This window comes from Chamaea fasciata, unplaced genomic scaffold, assembly GCF_029207755.1.
Source record: "Chamaea fasciata isolate MVZ Bird 193981 ecotype frontalis unplaced genomic scaffold, bChaFas1.0.hap1 SCAF_2, whole genome shotgun sequence".
NCBI lineage: Eukaryota > Metazoa > Chordata > Aves > Passeriformes > Sylviidae > Chamaea > Chamaea fasciata.
This window is the reverse complement of record NW_027094087.1, coordinates 101,276,488-101,299,517: the sequence shown is the minus strand read 5'-3', so window position 1 is coordinate 101,299,517 and position 23,030 is coordinate 101,276,488. Positions and strand designations below refer to the sequence as shown.

The 23,030-nt window shown below is 38.6% G+C and overlaps 1 protein-coding gene across 8 annotated transcripts in view; it reads left to right on the top strand.

Annotated features, from left to right (window-relative positions):
• The window catches only part of SH3KBP1 (SH3 domain containing kinase binding protein 1), a 211,858-nt gene that overhangs the window by 138,237 nt on the left and 50,591 nt on the right, over positions 1 to 23,030 (top strand). For all 8 annotated transcript variants that reach the window (XM_066176909.1, XM_066176911.1, XM_066176912.1 and 5 more), the window contains 2 exons: positions 12,169 to 12,244; positions 21,373 to 21,467. In XM_066176909.1, coding sequence (XP_066033006.1) covers positions 12,169 to 12,244; positions 21,373 to 21,467 — 171 coding nt within the window. The remainder of the gene's footprint in view (positions 1 to 12,168; positions 12,245 to 21,372; positions 21,468 to 23,030) is intronic.

Here is a 23,030-nt window from a genome sequence, read left to right as displayed (position 1 = left end):
ACTGCTTTCCTTACTCCTGCAAAAAAAAAAGTGGAGATTCAAGTAGCAGTTGTAAGGTTCAATAATAGTTGTAAAAGAGGGAGGTTTTATAATTGTGGTTTCTAAGCTGTATGGTGCAGTCTGGATCATGCAAGTTACCAGCTGCAATCTAGACAGGCATGGTTCTCCGGGGAGAGTAGGAAGGAATTTCAAGTATTTTTCCTAGAAGAGATAGAAATTAATTGTGAGTGGCAACCTGCAAATGGTAAAATTCATGACAAAGACAGCAAGGGGACGTTTCCTTTACATTTATGTGAAGGAAAGTAAAAAAGGAGAATGAAAAATAAAGCAGGAAAGAAAGAAGGCTTTCTGCTAAAAAAACCCCACTTTTGATACAAAAGCACCTTCTAGCATTACAAATCTGCAGCTTGAGGAAAAAAAGAAAATGAGCTTGTTCATCGTGCTCATTTTGATGTGCATGCTTCCAGAGCTTTGAGATCAGGCAGCTGGGAGCGTGCTGTGTGGGTTTCATTCTGTGTTTGCCTTTTATTTCATTTAGTAAAGTGTTTTTACTCATCAGTGGTTCTCATATGTCTCACTCCATTTGTTTCAGCAGCATCTATCTAATCTAAACTCTTATGTTCACTTTCTCCCCATTAACCTTTTAGGAAGGCAGATTTTTGTTCATTAATGGTTTGAAACTGACAGCCTAACAGCATCAAATGTCAGGATTCCAAATTTTATAGGAATACTGATGTTTTAATGCATGCAAGTTAAGATACATAGGTTTCTCTCTTGTCCAACACATCAAGCATGTTGGTAGGAAAAAAGCGTCTCCAGTCGCCTCCCTGCCGATAATCTCAAATTTTAAGAGCTTGTCAAAATATGAAGTTACAACAGCTTTAGAGTCTGAACTTACCTGCTGGCAGGACAGGTTTAACTGTGGAGAACACTGCTAAAAGCAAAATGTGCGCTGTTCTGGTCTCCAGGCTACCCAGAGTTTTAATGGGAAAGATGTTTCATTGTTCCTGGTTTTGTTTCTACCCTCTTTTCCATCCAAGACGTTAAACCAAACATTTTGCATTGCATGGTTTACCTACTTATTTCTTTGAATTGTGTTTCAGATAGCGCAGAATTCTCTGGTGAGTTGCATAATGCTAATGAAGATATTCTTCATCTGTGGTTTGAAGACTGATGATGGTAGTTTAATACCTGGTAGTTTTAGTGCTCGGGTAGCTGGGTGAGACATTTGGTGCTGGCTCAAGTCATTTCTAAATGGAGCTCAACAGCTGGAAACAGGAACAGAACTAATTTTCCATTTAAGCAGTTCTGAAATTGCTGAAGACATTTTGTCATTGCAAATGGGAAGTTAGGAGCCTGTGAAGCAACCTCTCTAATTAGAAGTCTTCCCTACTATTAAGGTTTGAGACTCCTTTAAATGCAGAAATATAAATTACGTGAATGTGGACGATACAAACAGTTACACTTCAACATAAACATCAATTTCATCACTGAGAGAACAGTTTGTATTGATAGTCTGAAATATTGTGCATCTCAAGATGTCTTGAATCTCTAGCAGTTTCTCAGCAAAAGCTGGTAACAGTCAAAGCCCTTCCAGACAGCTTGACTGGAAATGAATCAGAGTTTATTCAGGAGGTTGGTAAGGAGTACAAGGTTTCACTTTGTAGTGTTGTGATGGACATAATCCACCTTACAGGTCATAACATGTTTGAGGTGGCTAAACAGGAAATGTAAATATACATTTCTGTACTGTGGATCTGTCTTTTTCATTGCAATAGCTGACTGTCAATCCAGTACTTGATTTTATAATCTTTTAGATTCATAGTGGGTTTTCACTTCTGTGGCAACTACAAAAGATGGACCAGGAAAGTTAACTTATATACATATCATAAAACATTTCTTAGTTTTGAAAATTTTCCATTGAAAACTTTTGTAGTGTTCTCTCAGAGGACTGTATAATTTTGAAGGCTTTTCTAATAATTTTCTTCCTATATCTTTGTTCTTTCTATGATTTTGCTTCATTTAAGTGAAGAACTTAGTGTGTTTGATAATATTTGGGGGGGGAGAAAGGAGTTGGAGTAATCCTTTGAAGTTTCCTTTAAGTTATCACTTCGGTTTTGTATCACTTTGCTTTATTTGAATTTACTTTCTGAAGAGTCCTGTATTCAGTATTCCATATGTTAAAGAACAATATTTCTTGGAAACTGGAAGATCCTGGGAAATCTGTAGTTCAGGTCAGGCCTGTGTCTGGGCTCACCTTGTGCCTCCACGAGAGGTCAATATTGGAAGCCTGGGGAAGACTCTTGGAACAGGTTGCAGAAAGAAATTCCTGCAAGGAGTCTTAAAAGCCTTTAATAATTTTGAAATCTGTATTAATAAGCATAATGGATTTTTGTTCCTTGGCAAATCAAGTAGCCACATTTTCATTGCATGTAACATTTGAGCACCTGTAGTTCCTGTGAAAGCGTTCCAGTCTGCTGGGTCACACGCTGTGGGGAGGAGTTTACCTCCCTCTGTTTGTTTTGAACGTGGTACCTGCTAATTTCATCTGATAGCCCTTAATTTTTATTGCTGGAAGAGATGAGTGAGTCCTTAATTTTTATTGCTGGAAGAGATGTGTGACTCCTCCCTATCTACCTTCTCTCCTGATTTTTATAGACTTGTGTCACTTGCGTGTAACTTTTTTTTCCAGAATGAAGGATCTGTTCCATATGTTTGATCATTCCTGGTGACTTTCTGTCTTTTTCAGCCCCTTTGGGAACTTAGCTGATTTGTGTGAGAGGGCAAAAGGAGGTGAGAGCCTCACACAATGGTCAAGGTGTTGGATGAATTTAGGCAGCAGTTTGATAGCACTTTCCTTTGCTCTTTATTGCTTTCTAAAGTATTAACAACTGTGGGTTCCAAAGCCTGTCATTTCTGTCTTAAGATAAAATTTTTCTCCAAATGTGTAATTTTATTTCTACCTGAACTTAGTTTTTGTCTTTCCCCTTTGGTGGGTCATCTGTGAAGGAGTGGAAAACAAGAGCCTTGATCTAGATCTCTGAGCAACTCCACTGATCACCACAGTGAAATCCTAGTCTTTGTTTTCTGTCTTTTAATAAGTTACTTATCCAAATTAATATCTTTTTTAAAGGATGAACAGTAAATTCTTCCTAACCTCAGTTTTAGTTTTGAGTGTGCAGTGAGGTTATATAGCTTCTTCAGGAGCTAGAACCAGAAACTTTTTAAATTAATGTATTTTAATTAAAATTGCTGTGAATTGGCTGTGCAAAATAGAAAAGATAATACTGGATTTGTATAAAGACAACACTGTATGCTGCGACATCATTATTTAACTTTCTAGGTATGAGGTACTGGATTTGCAGATTTATTGCTGATCTGTAGATATGTAGATCCAGATAGATCTTTAAGGACAGATAAGGACAGATCTTTAGATAGATTACCTGGCTGCTGTCCTGGCAGGTAACGTGCATGAACTACACAACAAAGATACTTGAAAATAGCAACTCTCGTGGGTTCTGGTGACTGAATTTAGGTGTCTGTGATGTTGCTTGTAGACAAGAAGCAGTCTTTCTTCACAGTCTGTAGACTAAAAAGCATTATTAGGACAGGAGCTTTCTTTATTCCAAAGTTGAATTACATGCTAAAAGGACTGTTTTACCTCCAGTGACGGAAGGGAAGCCTGCAGTGACTGGCATCTGGCTCGCAGTTGATGTTTGAATGAAATTAACTCCATCTTGAATAACTACATCAGAACACTAAATCTTGTCTTTTTACATCTCAGTGACAAAACTAACTGAATGTCATTGTACTAAGAAGCATAAGCAGAGTACATGTAAACTGTGAGGCTCATGTAGTCAAAACAGAGCAAGGGGCAGTGTGAAACCCTAAATTTTAAGATTTCTTAGCTTTTCAGTGGTTAAGTAAGAAATCATGCCAAATAATTACCAAAATAATAAGCAACTGTGAGTAACATATTCAGTAGATAAAATTTTATTCATGCAAGATAAAAGCAATGAATTAAGTTTAATTGCAGGACCTAGTGCCATCTCCTAAAGAAATCAAACACCTGGAAAATCTACCAGAGAACTTAGTCTCATCTTTAGTTTGGGAGTAACAGACTCTGAGCCAATAGAGAGTGTCAACACATACTGATTAAATCATCCGGACCTTCCTTTCTCTCTCCCTTTTCTTCTGTATGTAATCCTTCACAGTGGTATGCCAAAGGTAGTACAGGCTTGTCATTTTGTCTTTATTTTGCCACAAACATTGAGAATCACATAAATAATGCCTTGTCTGTCCAGCAGGTGATTTTCAAGGATTTCTCTTTATGTGATTCTCAAATACTTTTTGAAGTAATTAAGTAAAACATCAGTAACTTCTTTTATTAAATATTTCAGAAGTTACAGTTACTTTGAAGACTAAAACAGTTTTTAATTTAAAAAAAAAAGTGACTATTCCTCAAGGATTCAAAGAATTTATTCTTAGGCTTGATGTAGTTTAAGCACTTTAACCAATGAGTAGAGGTTGTTTTGCTTCTTGTCAACTGTAGGAAAGAATTATATCAGAAGAATAAACATCAGTGATGAATTGGCAAAAAAAAGCTCCAGAAAAATTACATTTTATTCTAAAATTTCCCTTGTCTGGCGACCTCAGTTCTGTTTCCTTTGCTTTATTTACTTGCTTGCTTGCTTGTCTGCTTGGATTCCAGGGCCATGACAGTGGATGGCAGATACAGTAATTGTAAGATGCTCTGACAATCACTGCTGTATTTCTGGGGCACCAAGTGAACTAAGGATGGTGTTATGTAATCACAACCTGTTTACCATTCTCTGCAATGGGCATTGTAGTAGGGTTTAGACTGATACGGTATTTTTACACACAGCTTGTCTCTTATTTCTTTCTCTTTCTTTGTATTCAAGAAGTAACTCCTGAATTGAACACTAGAAAGCATTTTCCCCCCAGATACCTTTAGTTTTTCTGCATATGCATGCTAATTCCAAAAGCCTTTAACATTCAAGCAGCATATTCTTGTTGGCTACTCGAATATTGCATTCCTCTAAAGCACTGGTGGTGGTGTAGCCAGTTCCCAGTTGACTGATGTACATGAGCATTTATAGGGCCTCCACTTCTCCACTCTTGACTTGTCTGCTTGGTCAAAACTTATAAATTGTGGTAAGAGTCATGCTGATGGCTGAAATTAAGTTCATTTCCAAGGAGCTCCAGTGGGATGAAGGCTTCAGTCATTTGCTTTGTAACAACAGGATGTTTATTTGGAGGATCATCTTTTATTTAGAGATTGTTGATTTTGTCTAGACAGAGAGAATTAAGATGCCAGCAGTTCGTAGGCCTTTCACAGCATCTAAATACAGGGGTTTGGAATCTTGCTGCAGAAGGGTAAAGCCTTTCACAGATAAAATCCTTTTCAAAATAAAAACAAGGACTTATTTCTTTACAAAGACATACTGTAAATCAGAAGGCCTATGCTCATTCAAGTCCAAGAGTTATCTATTATAGACATCAGTTGGAAAAAACTGCACTTTAATCTGCTGGAATATGGATGAAGTGTGAAAATGTGCCAATTTCAGGTTGTCAGATGGAAGAAAATATAGTTTGACAATGTGAAACAAACTGTAATGTGAAGCATAAAATACTTTAAGTGCTTTGTTGTCTGCATTCTGTGGAATATTTACCAAACATCCCACTAAAAAGCTCTCTGAGTGTGTGCTCCATCTGATGCTGTGGTTAGGGGGATCATTCTTTAGGGAAGCATCATCTGGTATAGAGCTGAGTGATCATGTTTCCGCTTTTGAATGATGTAAAGGCAAGAACTACTAAAGAAAAATTTGGACCCTGAGTTTGAGGCAGAGTTGATTTATTTTTAAGCTCAAGCTGGGTGCCTCTGGAGAGGGACCCTGAACAAAGAAATCCCTGGGCCTTTTCACCCTCACAGCCTGTGCACAAGATGTTCACATGCCCCATATGCACCTCTTGGTCCAGTGGTGAATTATCATCTGGGGTCTTGCAGTGTCTCATTGCATTCTTTCTCCGTGTCTGCGTGGGCAGGCCATTAACTGCTCTCATCTTCCAGCTTGAAGTCCAGGGTCTCAGCTCTTATCTGAAAGTATCCAGGCTTTGTTTCCTCCCATGCTGAGCCAAGGGAAATTCATCTGCACCAGGCTTTGAGCGGGGCCCACGTGTGCTAAGCTGTCAGTAGAAATGTGTGCAGTTTCACAACCAAGTCTCTCTGTATTAGCTGGGAGCGCGTGGGCAGATGTACCTGACTGGTTGGTGTTCAAAAACACAAATAATTGTACATGCATGGGGATAGTCTTTCTAGCAAAGCAAAGCTGCGCAGAAAGTACTAACAGAGAAAGAAGCTACTGTGGATGGCTGAGGCAATCAAATGTGTAGACAGGTGTTTAGTTCACTTTTCTTCAAGAATTTTCGTTTTCTCTATAAATGTTTCTTTAAATTCCCATTACCCTCTTTGAAGTCTCATGTGGTGACCCTTCAGAAAAGTGTTAACTGTGTCCTTTTGGGAAACCTCAGGATAGCAATACTTGATCATGCTGTCACAGAAAGGGCTTTATATGGAGCTGACTGTTGGTAGCATGGGAAAAAATGAAATCTTGGACATTTATTTTTTTTCTGACAGAGTGAGAGCAGTTTGACATCTGAAAGTCTTTGGGGTTTTTATATTTTGGCTCTTTTTTCGATTTTAAGGCAGAACAGATAGGATGGATAGAGGACTTGATGACATTCCTTAAGCACTTGATGCATATGAAAAAAAAATTAATTTGGCTGCTCCCACACAACACCAGCAATATACCTAGAGAGTAGATCATTTACACTCCTGTTAAACCTGAGCTGGAAGACTCAAAACCATTTCTTTCTTCTTTGCGAACAAATGTTCTCAGTTACAAAATGGAGTGTAAAGACACATTGAAGAATACAGCTTTTATACTGCCACTAATGGTGGCCCTGGATTTGCATATAAACCTATATATTAGAGAATTCTTATGCATATAAGCCACATCTAAATATACTAGTTAAGAGGAAGTATTGTGGTCAGAGAAACATGACACGTTTTTTCCTCTGACCCAGTCATTGAGATTTTCTGAAATTCTACAAGTGCAAAAGATATGTAACTGTCTTTTCCTCCCTTGTATAAAGCACAAGTGCACATTGTTGTATTTTCACTATTCAAACTGACAAACTATTTTAAGCCTAATTTCCAGCTCATACATCCCCTTTTAATGAGTTCTTTAATGTCTGATGTATTCCTTAAAAATATCTTCATAGAGTTATATTCCAAGTAGCAGTTCCAAAATATTGTATCTAGGATAAAGACCTCACTACACTTTCCAAAATAAATAATGATGCTGAGGAAATCCTTTTTTTCCTTATTCCTGAGTAAATAAGCTATTGCTTCAAGAAGCCTATATTGTTAAAGGAGGCTCAATGGATAAGGATGTTACTTTGGTGCAAAGTATAACAGAATCTTCTGTATGGACCTATCTGTGTTCAAATGACTATTCAATTTGAATTTTCAGTTGAAATGTTCTAGGCACACTAGACCTGAATAACAAAAGTATATAGACAAGTCAGTTTTCAACCACAAAAGAAAACCCTGAAGTACAATGCTAAAATATTGTGAAGGAAGAAACTTGGTCACAGGTGTCCTTTTCTCCCTCTGGTCAGAGCTCAGGAGTTGTAGGGAACAACCACAGTACCTTTAGGTGAGAAAAAGTCACTTATGTACTGTCCTTTTCATATGCTGCCTCTCTTCTGTTGTTCCCTGCCGTTACAGGGATTGCAGTTGAGACAAAATATATACATGAAAGAAAATGAGGCTGTTCAGACTACCATGGCCTCATTTACCTGACTGTGTGTGCCACCTCAACCAGTTTTGCAATCACTGTTCATTCAGTGTCAGGGATACAGAAGTCTGCAGTGATACAGATTTGCAGTGTACCAAAATGCCATCGAGGCCCACAGAACTGGTTATTTAGTGCTGGACTGTCCTTCCACTGGCTTCACTGACCTAAGCATTAATACTGCCATGTTGCTGCTAAATCTGTCTCGTCCCTCTGAGGATCTGTACCCCAAATCATGGTGATTATTCATGCTTTTATCAGCTGTTTCTGCAGCAAGAGGGCACTTCATTCCTTTTCATCTTTAGGATTTGCTTGTCAGGAGATTAATGAAATTTGTGTCTGACAGCTAAATAATCTAATTATGGTTGCCTTGCAGAAATAGTGGGATTAAGATTCTGCCTGTTTTGTCGATAACATTCTGTTGTGTTGGGAGTCAACCTAGGCTTGGAGTCAGAAAACACAAACTGTTTTGTGTTATTCCACTACGCTTTTCTTGTGTGACAGGATGAAGCAAGTCAGGGTGATATCTACAGAGAAATGTAAGTGGAACAAGGCTCACTGCCACCACCTAGAAAAGAGATTTATGATAATCAGCATGCTGGAGGAGAATAGATGGAAACTCAAACAGTAGTCTTTAGGAGTGTCTCTGTACCACCAGGCTAGAGATAGAAAGTCTCAGAATGATATGCTGCCCTTCTTGCTGGTGATGAAACCATTCTACAGCCAAGAATCCAAGAGCTTTAGAGAGAAAATGCAGAACTTCACTTGTCTTTGCAGCCTGGCATTTAGGACACTGCTGGGAGATGCCATTATGGGCATTCTGGCTGTCTTTGACTTTTAATTGCAAACATTATTGACTGCATGATAGATTTAGGTAAATGGAATGAGACAGTTTATGCTGGGAGATGTCAGGGATTGCTGACAGGGTTGAGGATCCTGTTCTTGTATTTGGAACATCTAAATTCCCAAAAAGTCCTTCAAGTTCGAAGTCTTGTTTTGTGCCTGTGTCCCAAAGGGGTAAGATGTGCTTGCTTCTTGGGAATACTGAGCCTGATAGATAGGAATGAATCAGGTAAAAGAATAACAGTTGGAGCTGTATATCAGTATTTTGTAGCATAGATCATTGTGCCCAGAAGGGTTTGGACCATCTGCTTGTGTAAAGGAAGAACAGAGGAGGAGAAGAAATTATATTGAAATCTTCAGTTCAACTTATTGGGCGTTCTTTGCTCCCATGTTTTCTTTTTTTAGAAGTGAAGGTTTTGATAAATTGCACTGGGCCTTCAACTGAAGAAGACAACAAAATATCCTGTAATGACTGTTTTTGAAAAGAAAAGTCTATGTCATGCAGATGTGTATTGGATCACCAAGAATTTGAGTTGGCCTTCCTTTGTTCTCTTACCACTAATGAACTTGGTAGATATTTGACCTGTATGGGAGTATGAGTGATATAGAACAGTTGGAGAGACACTAGGAAAGTTTCTGGCCTATATGGGAGAAGTCAGTGTCTCTCATTTTTTGTTTTGTTGTCTGAGAAAATGGTAGCTGTGATAATGATGCTTGCTCTGGGACTCCCAAGCACACAAATCTGAGCTGTACTTGAGGTTTTAGCCTGTTATAGCAGAACCATCAGACTTAGCAGATCACAGAGGATTCCGTGAATCTTAGAGTGAGGAAAGTTTATCTTGGATGTTTCCTAATGAACAAATAAGTACTATATTAAGTTTCATTGAGGTGTTTCCAGAAAGTGGTGAGACATTTTCCATGCAAATGTAGACCACTTGGAAACATAAATAAATAATAATTTAAAAACCCACCTCCTTTAAGACCACTTTACAGGACGAGTAAAACACCTTGGCAGCTCAGGTCCACCTGAAACCAGATTTGCATGACTTAGCAATTTTTATTCCCTTTTCCTGTCAGTGATGCCTGTTTCACTCCTAGAAATCCCAGAGTGCAGTCCCCTCCCAATTAAGGCATAACAGTTCACTTGTCTTCTCCTCTCCCTGTCCCACAACAAATTCAGGTATCCCTTCTCACTGGAGTGGGTCCTATGCAACCCTCATAAAAATTATTTAAATTATTCCTCCTAGCTCCTAATAAAAGAGCAGCTTTGTTTGGGTAGTATTCTATTTTCTGTTCACAAGTTTCTTCCCAATACTGATTTATCACCTGCACAGGCATTTGTTCTGAATGAACAGCTGAATTAATGTTTTCAAGCGCTGCTATTGCATCTGCTTCTATACACTTGGAAATTACTTTGCATAATAGATTTTCCACTAGGATACACAAATATCTTCCTTTTTGCCCATGATTCTTTCGTTGTGATCTGCAGCTTGTTAAATTTAGTCTGTTGTGGGTTTATATGGTGTTTGGTTTCATGGCATAAAATCAATGATTCATGTATGGTAAAGCAATTACTAAAATGTTTCCTTTAATTGATTGGTCTTGCATAATAATTTAATCTTTGAAAAAACCTAAACCTTCCCTAATTTAAAGGGTTTTCATATTCCTTTAGTGAGCATGTCTTTGTGAGCCAAATTGCAGTGCCGTTTAGAGTATCTGATTTCATCATTTCCCTAAACAATTTCATGGAGCAGAAATGTGAATAAAGGGTTGATCATGACCAAGCCTGTACTGTGATGTGCAGCTATCTTGAACTGCTCTGTTTGCCTCTGAACCAGAAGCTGCCCTCCCAGTCTCACTTTCATCTTGAAGGTATCTTGTATTTTATCTGTGTAAATGTAAATGCCTTCATTTTATCTCTTTTAGTACAATTTTCACTGCTTTGCAGATGGATCTGTGGTTTATCATCATCCTTCTTGACTTGTAACTTCTCCAGCACAACGAGGTCATGCACTTTTCTTAGTTTTGCCCTCTCTTGGTTTGCAGACATCTGTCATCTCCTATTTTTCTGTTTCTTCCCTAATCACTGGTTCAGTTGATGCTTCTTATCTTTCATTCCCACCTCAGAAAAGAATTCAGGAGGTTCTGTAGAGATTCGTTGTTTATTTCTCTTCCTTAGCAGTCACAAACTCTGAATTCTGAGTAGAGTTATAAAGAAGGTCAGGTCTTCTGCTTCCACCTGCAAATTAAGTTGCAACAGGATGCTTTTGTGTGTTGCAGTTCATAGCCTGCATTGCTGTCAACGTGGATTTGATGACTGTCTTGTGCACAACTCCCAAAACCATCTATCCTCCCTACCTGCTCTTTTTACCAGCCTGAAATCCCTGTGTGTATTTGAGTCCTTTTCATAGATACATTTTGGCACATTATTACATATTATTAACATGGAGCTCTGGGTATTCTTTATGCACCTTGGAATTTTTCAGCTATTCAAAGAGCTCTACTCCTGTTGCTTCTTGTATTGACCAATGTTTTGTTATGGTCCTTATGGTACTCAGCACTCCCAAGACTAGATCTTAGCAATCTGGTCTCTCAGCTTTTACTCAGGTGGTCATGAAAGCATGGAGGAGCTTTGTGGTGTTTATGCAGACCTTGCCAGGAAAGGATGTTGAATGGCAGCCAGGGCTTTTCAGAAACAATTATGCTTATTTTCTCATCTACATATTGCTAGGATTTTAAAGATAGAAAACTTTCTTCATAGGGAGACAAGCTGAGAGGGGGGATGGCATGCATATAATAACAGGAGAAGGTACATAAAGATGAATATCACTGATTTTATTCTATTTTATTTTGGTAGGGGCAGATAATATTTGTTTATGGTTTCAGCTTACCTGTCTGAGGCAGGTTACTGCTTATTATAAATTAGTTCACTGTAAATTAGTTACTTTTGCTAAAAAGAAATAAAAAATAATAAAATAAGAAAGAGATGTCAATATAAAAATCACACTCAGTCTAGCATGACTGAAATGAGTACTCCTTGTATGAACAGAAGTCAAGTGGCTTCCCCCCTGCTGCTTCTATCATCTTTACTTTTGGTACTGAATAACACTTTTCCCTAATTTCATCAATTGCGTAATATTCAGTCTACCAGTGAAACATCTGTGAGTCTTCCCTGAAAGTCAGGGAAGTGTTAGGGGGTTATAATTTAAAAACATTAGTAAAAATTAGTAAAGGGAAATTGGAAGATCACATTTTTATGAATTCTCTATAATTTTTAAAAAGTTAATCTCCAGTAACAAACATATGTATAGTTTATAATTTGTCTCTTTTTATTTACTGTCCCTTTTCTACTCCCATATTTTTGTATTTCCATTACTATTTTTCATGTTGTCCAACTTTTAACCGAACCTGCAAATTTTAAAGAAGAACAATTATTTTTTTTCAGAGTGTTGGGAAGAAATTACCTCCAGCCACAGCAACTCAGGAGCCAACAAAAATAGAAGTGGACAGCAGAACAAAAAGTAGGTTTCATAGGTTTTTTCTTTTCTGCACTTTGTGCTATTAAAAGCAAGCTGAATGCTTTTCTCTGATTTTGGTTAAAAGAGTGTCCTGTATATAAAAAAAGTGAGGATGCAGATAGATATATTTAGGATAAACTTGGAGTAGGTAATACCTAGACAAAATGCTTTGTTTCACAGAATCCTCTGAATGGTTGTTGCTCTCGTGACTCTACCTCAAGTTTTCTGCCACCAAAAATCAAATCAAATTATGTGATCAACTTTCAGCCTTGAGGATACTTTGAAATTAATTAGAGTTGAATAAGATCTAAATTCAGGTTGCAACTTGTGGGTAGGTCATAAAAAATTCCCCTCATTGTAAGAAATGCCCTTGCCTTTTTCCTCTTTTTAAAAAAAAATTCTTTTAATTATTTTATTTCTATTTCTTTATATAGCTGAAATAAACTATATTCATGGTATAGTTTGTATGGGAAATCAGAAGAGAATGCTCCAGGGAGACCTTCCCGCAGCCTTGCAGTACCTGAAGGGGACCTACAAGAGAGCTGGAGAGTGAATTTTTACAAGGGAATGTAATGGTAGGACAGGAAGAAATGGCTTTAAATTGAGAGAGGGCAGGTTTAGATTAGATGCTAGAAATTTGTTACTGAGTGTAGTGAGGCACAGGTTGCCCAGAGAAGCTGTGCGTGCCCCATCCCTGGCAGTGTTCAAGGCCGGGCTGGACGGGGCACTAAGCAAGCTGGCCTAGTGAAAGGTGTCCTTGCCCATGGCAGGAGGCACTGGGACTAGATGATCCTAAAGTTTCTTCCCAACCCAAACTATTCTCTGATTCTCTGACATTCAGTTCTTTTTTCATCATTTCGGTGCTTAGCAATGAAAAAGTAATTATTAAATCTTTCAGGTATGTGGTTCTAGGGAAGCATATGTAACTAGCTTGCCAAATAATATACATATATATTCCCCATCTTACAATTTTATTTAGACAAAGTTACAACTAAATGTTACAGATTCTGGTGGAAAAGAGTAAGAGGGAAGAGAACACAGAAAAGAAGCTGAATATAACAGACTTGATTTTCTTTAAATTTTGCACAATCCTTCTTCCCTGATGTGTTTATCCTTTTATGTAGTTAGTGGATAATGTTTTGTCTCAGAACTGAAACACATGCAGACATATGTAGGAAAGCATCTGGATCAGCAGAGCAGGGTCTGTCTGAGGGAGGTGTGTGGTTACAAACTGGTTTGCACAGGTTTTCAGCTCAGAGTTGCAAAAGCAGCTTAGAAGAGCTTTTAGTGAGTTACTGTCCATGAGCTCCACCACAATCCTTGGCTTGCTACATCCTCTTATCTTGATCCCCTGTGCCAGCAGGCTCTAATGGGAAACACTGCAAGAATTCAATTGCCCTGAGGAAGTGAAAACTTGAAATACTGAAAAATGTGTGAACTGTTAATGCAAAAGAGGGCTCCTGAGCGTGTTCTGGAATTACCTTTGCTGACCTGCAGGTTGAACAGCTCAAGCTGGCCTGAGTGCAGGTGCCATGGGAAGGGGTGGTCCAGGGGCTTTCCCACCTGCAGCGTTAACCCTTGTGTGGGAAGCCAGGCTGCTCCTTTCCACATCAGCTCATACTTCTGACAGCTGAAGCTGCTCACTAAATGCCAATCCAGGGTATGGGAGGTTCAAACTTTCACATTTATAAACTGAGTATAGAGACCTTCTCACCAGTGGTTAGAAAACTCTATCTTCTACTGTGATCTATTGAGCTCTGACTGTCAGAAACATTTTTCCATCAGAACTTTGGGGCTCTGGATGATCCTTCTTTCTAACCTCTTTGTAATTTCCCTCGGACACACCTTTTTGGCCAGAAAAATCCTTCTTCTGTCGCTGTCTTCATTCAACATCCATTTTGCCAGAGTTGGTGAGAAGGGTGGGATACTTATTTGCACAGTATGTTGTTGAATTTTAACTAAACTGCATTACTTATTATTTTATCTTTCCTGGAATCTCTGGGGCCTCAGTAGAATTTCTGGCATCTCTGTTCATACTTGGGAAAGAGAAGCACATCTATAGGAAGGTCTGATGTAATGTAATTATATATGATTTTCTTAGCCTCAAATGACATCATTGAAGACACGTTTCATTCAGCTGAAGTTGTCCTTCACTTAAATTGAAAAACCTTTCAGTGCAAATGAAACATGCTTCAGTCTGGTTTGGTGTTTAATATAGGCAGAGGAATAATTTCTTCATAATAAAGTTAATGTCTGATACTCAGAAATGAGGAGTATGTTCAGACCAGCGTAAGACTATAATCTGCCTGGTATTTGTCATTTCTCAAAAATTCAATTTTTACTTTTTACCACAAATAAGCTTGAAAAAGCATTCAGTCCAGGGATGTTTGCAGTCTCAGAAAACTGGTAAATGCTCCAATTGCTCTGTTCAGCATAAAAATATCATTCCACCTTGGACCTCAAGTACTTTCACTTTTGCCTGGGATGGTAGTGTCCCAGTCCTTCTTGGAGCCTTTAACTGCTGAACAAAACAGATACTGTGCCATTCTTCAAGGAAGTAGCAAGAAACAGAAGATCCATAGACTAAGCTCAGTATGGAGAGGGAGCTTTTGGATACATGGTTTAGATTCCTTTGGGATTACTCTTGGAGATGAATGCTGCAAGCAAGGTAGCAGGTGCCAGCAGCACCTTCCCTCTCTGCCCATGGGGCTTCAGCAAGGAGTGATGGTTGCTGACTTTTCTCACACTTCAATTCCAGTCTGCTTTTTTTCTATGGCCTTTCTGATGTGACAGGGCAGTGATCAGCAGTGAGGCATTGATGTGCCATCTTCTCTTGGAACATCCACAATGGGCTAAGCTCTGCTAAGCGGTGAGTTGGTTGAAGCAAAAGGCAGAGGTGTGTGTTCTCTAAGGTGCATCTCCCAACAATACTCTCTGTAAATCTCCCCAAAAACAGATTTAAGATTTTGTGGGATAAACAGATGACTCTTCAGGGCCAAAGAGGACTTCTTGCTTAAAGGAAGAACACAGTGAAGGCATAAATCTTTACAGGCTTTGGGTGATCTCACAGAAAATATCACTAACCTTTAACTAATGAGGGAATGCATCTTTGGAGAGAAAAGAAAAGAGCTGTTTGGTTTAGATTTGTGGGTTCCTAGATTTAGAGGAGTATTCTGCTCTTGAAATTCCATCTCTGTCTTGTAGATAGGATTAATGCATGAGTGTTTACAATCCTATTTCTGGAGTGAGATGTATTGTTTTCTATGAAATAGCTTACTTGTAGTATGAGTGGCTTGTGGTGAAAAGGATATCTTGTAGAAAATTTATATAAGCTTTGAAGTAGCTCTGTTGGATTCTAAAATTCAGCAAAACAAAAACGTCCACAACATCTGAGAGCTACTGCAGATTACTGGGATTGCACTAATGGAGTATAAATAAGCACACAACAAAATAGCAAAGGCAGCATGTCACAGAGTGCATTGACCACAGCACTTAATTTGATTACTCCACTCACTATTTAAAATTTGTATTAAGCTATTGCATAGATCATAGCAAACAACTAATCTTTTTGCATGATGTAGAAGCTGCAAGGAATAGTGAGTATGTATTAATAGGACCATAGTTACTTCTGTTTTTTTAAGGTGGTGTTTTAACAGTTTACATCTGACTTAGTTCTGTGAAAATATTTATTAGTGCAATCTATTTATGAGTCTTGAGTGTAGCAATTAATAGTAAAACCAAATTCTGCTGAATATAGTGTTTGGATTTTTTTTTTTTTTTTTTGTCTGGTTTGTGGTTTTGGTAATAATTATGTAAATTTTCTCTGGATTTTGTATGTTTTACTGCATTTCAGAAATTTTTTATGAGTGATAGTCAAAGAGAGGAAGTTTAAACTCAAGGGATACTACCTTAATGCCGCTTGGTTTTTTGTTTAGTATTACTGTTTGTGTCCATATTGATTGCTCTGTGATTTAGACTTCACTGATGGGGAAATATTTAAGCCTCAAAAATTAACAATAGAAAAAAACAAACTAGAAGTAAAAGTAAGAGATTGTGTCATCCTGCCCTAAGAGGAAAAGCAAATTCCAGAGTCACTGTCGCCTTTGAGATTTAATCTTGCATGACTGTTTGTCTGTGGACTGCCTTCTTGAAGGTCTCAGCTCATCCTAAGAGTGTGGCAGGAGAACAAACAGACAAGTCACGCTTTTGTAGTGAGACAGGGTTTACTGATACAGTAAATGGAGTTTGCTCAGGTCTGGCTGGAACAGTATAATATTTAACCAGTCTCTCAAAATACAAACAAATGAATTTACCTGCTATACTACTGCAGGACCCCAGGTTACCGAGCAGGTGTGTAGATTGACATCAGTTCTTTCCCCTGCAGTTGTAAATGCATATGGAGTCACTGAATTTTGTCAGTGAAATACTGTCCTTGGAATGGCCTGGGCGGTGAAGCAGCCATGCTCTGTAGGAAGGCCATCCCTTGCTATTGTTCTTGAAGCAATGATTTTTTGAGGGGTTGAGACTGTATCAAGAAGGCCACATTTTCAGCTTGGGGACAGACAGTGTTGCACAAGGATACGTGGTAACAACTCCCATGAAACATCTCATTCTCTTCAGGTTTATCCACTGAGTTCCTTCAGCAGTGCCCATTGCCCATGGTTGGGAGGAGCTGTGAGTGTGCTGTGAGAGACTGTGGTCTGACAGAGTACTGCTGAATTGATAAAATAGGAATGAAAAGCTCAGGAGTATCATCTTTTTTCCTCCCTCACTGTTTCCAGGATACCTGCTGTTGGGGGTTTATTAACAGATTTATTTTTATCAGGTTAGGAGGAGAAAAAGAGGCTTCTGGAGGAACTGTCTGTGATACATAAACGCAACTTTGGATGTCAAATGTAAAAATGAGATTTATCATCTACAGCTGAGGGCTACTTAGTTTTGGTATCTTAGTTTGAAGTTTTAATTTGGCTTAAGTTTATTTGCCTGGCATATAATAGGATATATTGTTTTGACTTTTAGTATTTTTCTGTTCTTTTTTTTTCCCTCATTTTGAAAATTCCAAGTTCAGCAAATTCCATTGTGGTCTACACAATGCTGTGTCTGAAATTAGTTTTATCTTTTCCTCCTTCCAATCTAAACATGGCTGTTGACATTAAGTGCTTCTACATCCTCCTGAGGTATTGCGCCCTGCTGAGTGAGGACAGTCTTAGTACTGATGTGACATAGCCTATAAGATTTTTCTCTGCTTTTATTAATCTGATTTTAAAGGTTCACATTATTTTGAGTTCTGTTGGCTTTGTTTTTGCTTGCTTAAATCATGTTGGTCTACCTATCCCTTAGGAAAAGTTTGTAAGCTGACTTTGTCCAGTTACTTACATTGCTCCCAACCTATCTGTGATGTTGAGACCTCTGTTACAGCATGATCCAGTGGGTTCAGTGATTTACTGTATGTCTGTCTGAATTGTACTTAAGAAGTCCAGACTTCCACTGTACATAAACCATACTCTTTTTCCATGGCTGTTCCTTCACTCTGTGTTCCTGTGCCAGCATTTAGAGCACAGTGGGGCCATGAGCCTCCCCCAGTTCCCTCTTGTGCCTCTCAGAAGTTTCTCCTGGCTCTTTATGAACCACATCATTATTTGGTTGATTTTTGATATTTTTCTACAGTTGAATTCCTTGTTTTGCTGCTATTTTGATTTTTTTTTTTTTTAAGGAAAGGAAAGGTTAAGAGTTTGATGGGGAGAGTGGACAGGTCATGGAGCAACAGAGTTCTTGACGTCAAAACTAGAAGGACAAGATGTGCAGCTTTCTGCTAGAGAGAACTTACTTCCTCATCATCAACTGACATTTCAGATGCTGAAAGCACAGCCCTCTCTCCACTCTTGTCTATCAGGTTCTTCATCCTGAAAGACAGTTCAAATACCCAGTCTCCAAATAGCAAGTGAGACCTGAGGGAGGCTTATCTGTTACAGGACTGACAATACCCACGCCCTTTGCTATCCAAAGCATTTTTTAACCTGAAGCACATAGGATTCATCCACACCTTGAGCAGAAGCTGCACTGCAGACATCCTGGCAGAGTGATGCTGTTTGAAGTTTTTTAGCTGTACTTTGTGCTTGGCTTCCCACTTAATCTTGAGCTGATGCTGTTATTGCATGGAGGATCAATGTATGTGTCTGAGAATGGATGTTCTGGAATGATCCTTCTTGGGCTCAGGTGTTGTTTACCTCTGAGAATCCAGCCAGTTCTATATCTCAAAAAAGAAATGCTAAGCCTGTTCCCAGTAACTGGAGACATGCCTGAGTGTGCAGCACTCAGCTTCTTTAGTACAGTATTACATCTACATCAACTCTGGACTAATTCACTGAATCTATTATTTAGCACAGCTGCTTTTTGGAGTGTGGATATACTCAGAATAGGAAAAAAACCCACTATGATAATTTAAGGTAGCATGCCACTGAAGTGTAAAATGTGCTGAATCTCATATTTATCTACATGCTGCTTTACATCCACCTGAGTTATTGTGTGTCAGCCTTCTACCAGCTTTTACATAAACTGTTGTTATACTGTCTCAAAGACAAGGCAGTGAGCAGTTGGAGCATCCTAGTCAAGTCCACAAAGAGACATCCCAACCCTTCCTCAGAATGCAGTAAAGTAACAGTTGGACACCCCTTTCATCCCCTGCATCTGAGTTGTGACCTGGTGTTTCCTCACATGCCCAGTGGTTTGGAAAAGTCACCAAATGATTATTTCATAGTGTTCTCTGCTTTCAGAACAGGGAAAAGGATTTTTTTTCCCCACGCTCACTTCTTTTCCCTCAAAACTTTTGTTCATCATCTTCATCTGAATTTTGTCTCTTCAGAGACACCAGCGGAGGTGTGGTACGTTGACACCAGCCAGCAGCTATGTTCCACCCAGCCACTTTCTCCCCATAAGGGGGAGAGCAGGGCAAGCAAAAGCAAGAAAATTCTTGAATAAAGACAGTTTGGTAAATAAATGAAAGAGAATAAAAAGGCAACACAAAGGCAACCTCCATTCAGTAGATCAATTTATTCACCATGTACAGTGGATCAATGTCCAGCCAGCCTCCAAGGAATGGAAACCTCCTAGACCAACATCCCCAAAGTCCACCCATTTTTATTGCTGGGCAGGAGGCCATATGGCACAGAATATCCCTTTACTCATCTTCAGTCAGCTGCTGTGTCCCCTCCAGCTCCTTTGCCCACCCTGGCCTACTTGGGGGATAGAAAAGGGGAAAAAAAAGAAAGCTGTGTAGGTATGCTGGGCAACAGCCAAAACACCAGTGTGTTGTTACTAGTGCAGTTGTAGTCACAAATCCAAAATACAGCACCATATGGGATGCTGTGACGAAAATTAAATCCATCTCAGCCAGACGTAATACAGGGCATGGCCAGAAAACCAACTCTAATGCTCATGGGTAAATTCAAACATTTGTGTTCAGAATAAGAAATCTGTGAAGCCTAAGAATTTCTTGTTTGCTTGAACCAGTGACACATAAAATTCATGCTGTTTCTGAGTGACTGTGTGTGAACTGAAGAAGAGCTTTCCTGTTCCCTACTACTGCTATTTAATTTCTCAGGCCTGTGGTGCTTACAGAGAGCAAACTTTCAGATGCACATTTCTGGACTGCTTCTTTACGGTTGAAGTTCCTCTCACTAAACTTTAGAAGTTTGGATGGAGCTTAAGTGTCAGAGCCCTAAGTTTGGGTTATAATCATGTGAGTTTGGTGTCTGGACTTTTGTGGGGGTGGTCCCACTGGAGATCTGTCTCTGCTGTCCAGGCACTTCAAATCATGGTTCAGCTAATCAATTGTAGGTATCTGCTCTTGGGTTCAGGAGTGGCTCTCAAGGCTGTGCTCATTTTGGTGGCTTGATCTCCATTGACTGTAGTGCACTGACCGGGTTGGTTTCTATCATCAGATGCCTGAATCTAAATTTAGACACAAGACAAAAGCTTGGGGGCTGAAATCAGTAGCCTGCATCTGGAGCTGTTTGAGATACCCCCAGAGTATTTTGTTTTGACTTGCCTCCTGCTATCAGACCAGAGGGACCTGGCAATTCCATAGGTGCAGCTATACTATGCATGTGTCTTACAACCTGGAGCCTCAGATACCCTCAAGTGTGATAATGCAGGTTCTTGTAAGTATAAAAGAATAAGTCCTGTTATTTCAAATTAATTGGTATTTCTGTGGCCTGCCAGTACTTCTCTGCACTGAGTATGGAAGTTGACTAGACACAGAGATCATCAAAACTGAGACGTTTAAAGTGAGGTGAACAGTTTTACAAAATCACATGCCCTTCTGCAGTCAAGTAGTTAACTTGGTCCTTTTAGACCTGCTCTCTTAGAGTATCACATATTCTTGTGCGTAGTTTAACAGCTGTAAAACATATTCCCTTTTTATTTGTAAGGCACATTGACATACTCATCTGTTGCACAGCAACATATAAGTAACTGCTTTTCATGACAACTGCTTTTTATGATTTCTGAGTAGGAGTGCTGGCTTCTGTATTTTCCAGATGTAAGTTGAGATGATGCCCTTATTTATAGACAGTAAAGGAAAAAGGGTCAAGGAAACTTAAGAGTAATGCTCAAAACTCTTACACCAAGTGTACAGGTGGTTTTGTTATTAATGCATTAACATTTATTAATGTATTATTTATTGTTGTACCATCTTTATAGATTCATAAGTATCTGCTTTCTTGCACACAATAGATAAGCTATGGCAACCTACTGTGTCCTTTATGCTTCCAGTTTATGTAATCTGGTGGGAGGGCATACCAGTGGAGCTATGGAAGAAGTGTCAGATACAGGTTTACTCTAAGGGAAAAAGTTTGTGGCAGGTTGCTGTCTGGAGCAATTTCATTTGAGATGATGGTTCCAGGGGCTGCAGAGCTGACTCCCTGGATGACGTGTGTGGGAATGCTTATCAGCATGCAGTTTTTTAAATATTTCATATTGTTTATGAAGGTCTAAAATACAAAGAGAAAGATGATAAGGAAATAAGGCAGCACGAAGAGACACTAATGGAATATTTTATGAAGATTATTCACCCTTGAATAAGCAGTTGGTATAAAGTGATAATTTATCACAGTGAATGTTCTTCCTTTCAGACAAGGAGTATTGCAAAGTGATATTTCCGTATGAAGCACAGAACGATGATGAACTCACAATCCGGGAAGGTGATGTTGTCACACTTATCAGTAAGGTAAAAGCTATATTTTTCTCCTATAAGCAGTGATACAGTTTTTTAAATTGACATAATTTAATTGCCATAAAATTAGTATTTGTGCCTTTGACAGTGTTGTTGCTAAACCAAAGCTAGTTTGACAGTGAAACATTACTCAGACTTCAGAGCCCTACATGTCCCTTCCTCTTGTGCTTCTGAGCCTTACCCTGATAATGAATGTTAAGCAGAGAACAGCCAATGTGTACTCCTGAGTCTGCAAATTTATACAATTAATTTTAATTTGAATCTGCTGGCAGATCAACAGAAATTGTAAATTGATCCCTGTAACAAACATAATGGCTTAGAGAATAAACTAGAAGGTTCAAGAAAGCAGCAGCTTTGAAAATCTCTCTTTGGTGCGTGAATTATTTTTCTTGTAGGATTGTGAATTAGATTTTTGTTTTAGATTGAGGTAAGGTGCCTAAATTAACTTACTGAACTAAACATTTAAAATTTAGCCACCCTTAACATTCTGGTAAAGCAGAAAAAGATGACAGAACAGAAAAGAAATAGTTTTAGATCTGTGTTTTTTCTACAATTATGTGAAATTATTCAAGATTAGAAATGAAAAAAACAGTGCCAGGATTTATCCTAAATCTTCTAAAGCCATAGAGTGAGATGGTGAGTAAACAGTTGGTTTTCCTTTAGAAGAGTTGTGCACCATGTTACAAAGAACAGATTATAGTTTAGGTGCACTTAATTTCCTGCTCCTGTTAAAAGACTTTATAGTTTGTTTAAAAGTTTTTGATTGCTGGGCATAAATATTTGGGGGGGGGAAAAAAAACTATGAACTAAAAAAGACTGTGGACTTTCCACGAGGAAGATAAATCATAATAATGTACACAATAGTACTGCTTTTGTTGGTGCTTGTACGAAAGTAAAAAAAATTAATTCTATAATTAGTGTGTCATAAGAAATTGTTACATGACTGAACAATTTGGCACTGGGTGAAAAAAAACCCAAAATCTTGGGAAGTACAGTGTTTGCCACCTACTAAGCTGTTTTCAGTCATAGAAGATATTTTCTTTGTCCTGAACAGTATGCATGACAAAGAAAGTAATCAGAGATTTGGTAGGAAGAGAAAGTGCAAATGGAAAAATAAATTACACGCATTAAATATCCTTTAATGACTTGCCCTCATTGACTTTTGTTTAGCTTGTTTGTAGAGCTGTGTAGCTTTGCCTGAATTAGAATGTTCTCATGTGAGTATTTAACAGTGTTTCTGATAATGAAAATGGCTTTTAAGATGTTGCTCCTGTCCACTTTATGCTTTATTGACCAGAATGATTTAATTCCCCAAGATGGCTGGTCTATGGGTGGAGCTGTGTTCAGCAGCAAGAACAGATAAAAAGACAATTACATTACTGAGGTTTCTGTGTGAGATTTAATTTGCTTGCTTTTTCCCATTTTCTTCTTCCCTCTGCCTTTGCCCTCACAGTGGAAGGATATTTGTCTTTTATAATAACTAAGCTGATGATTTGATCATATCGATCAGTTTTCCAAACCATGCAGAGAGAATAGTTTGGAACAGTAAATACACTA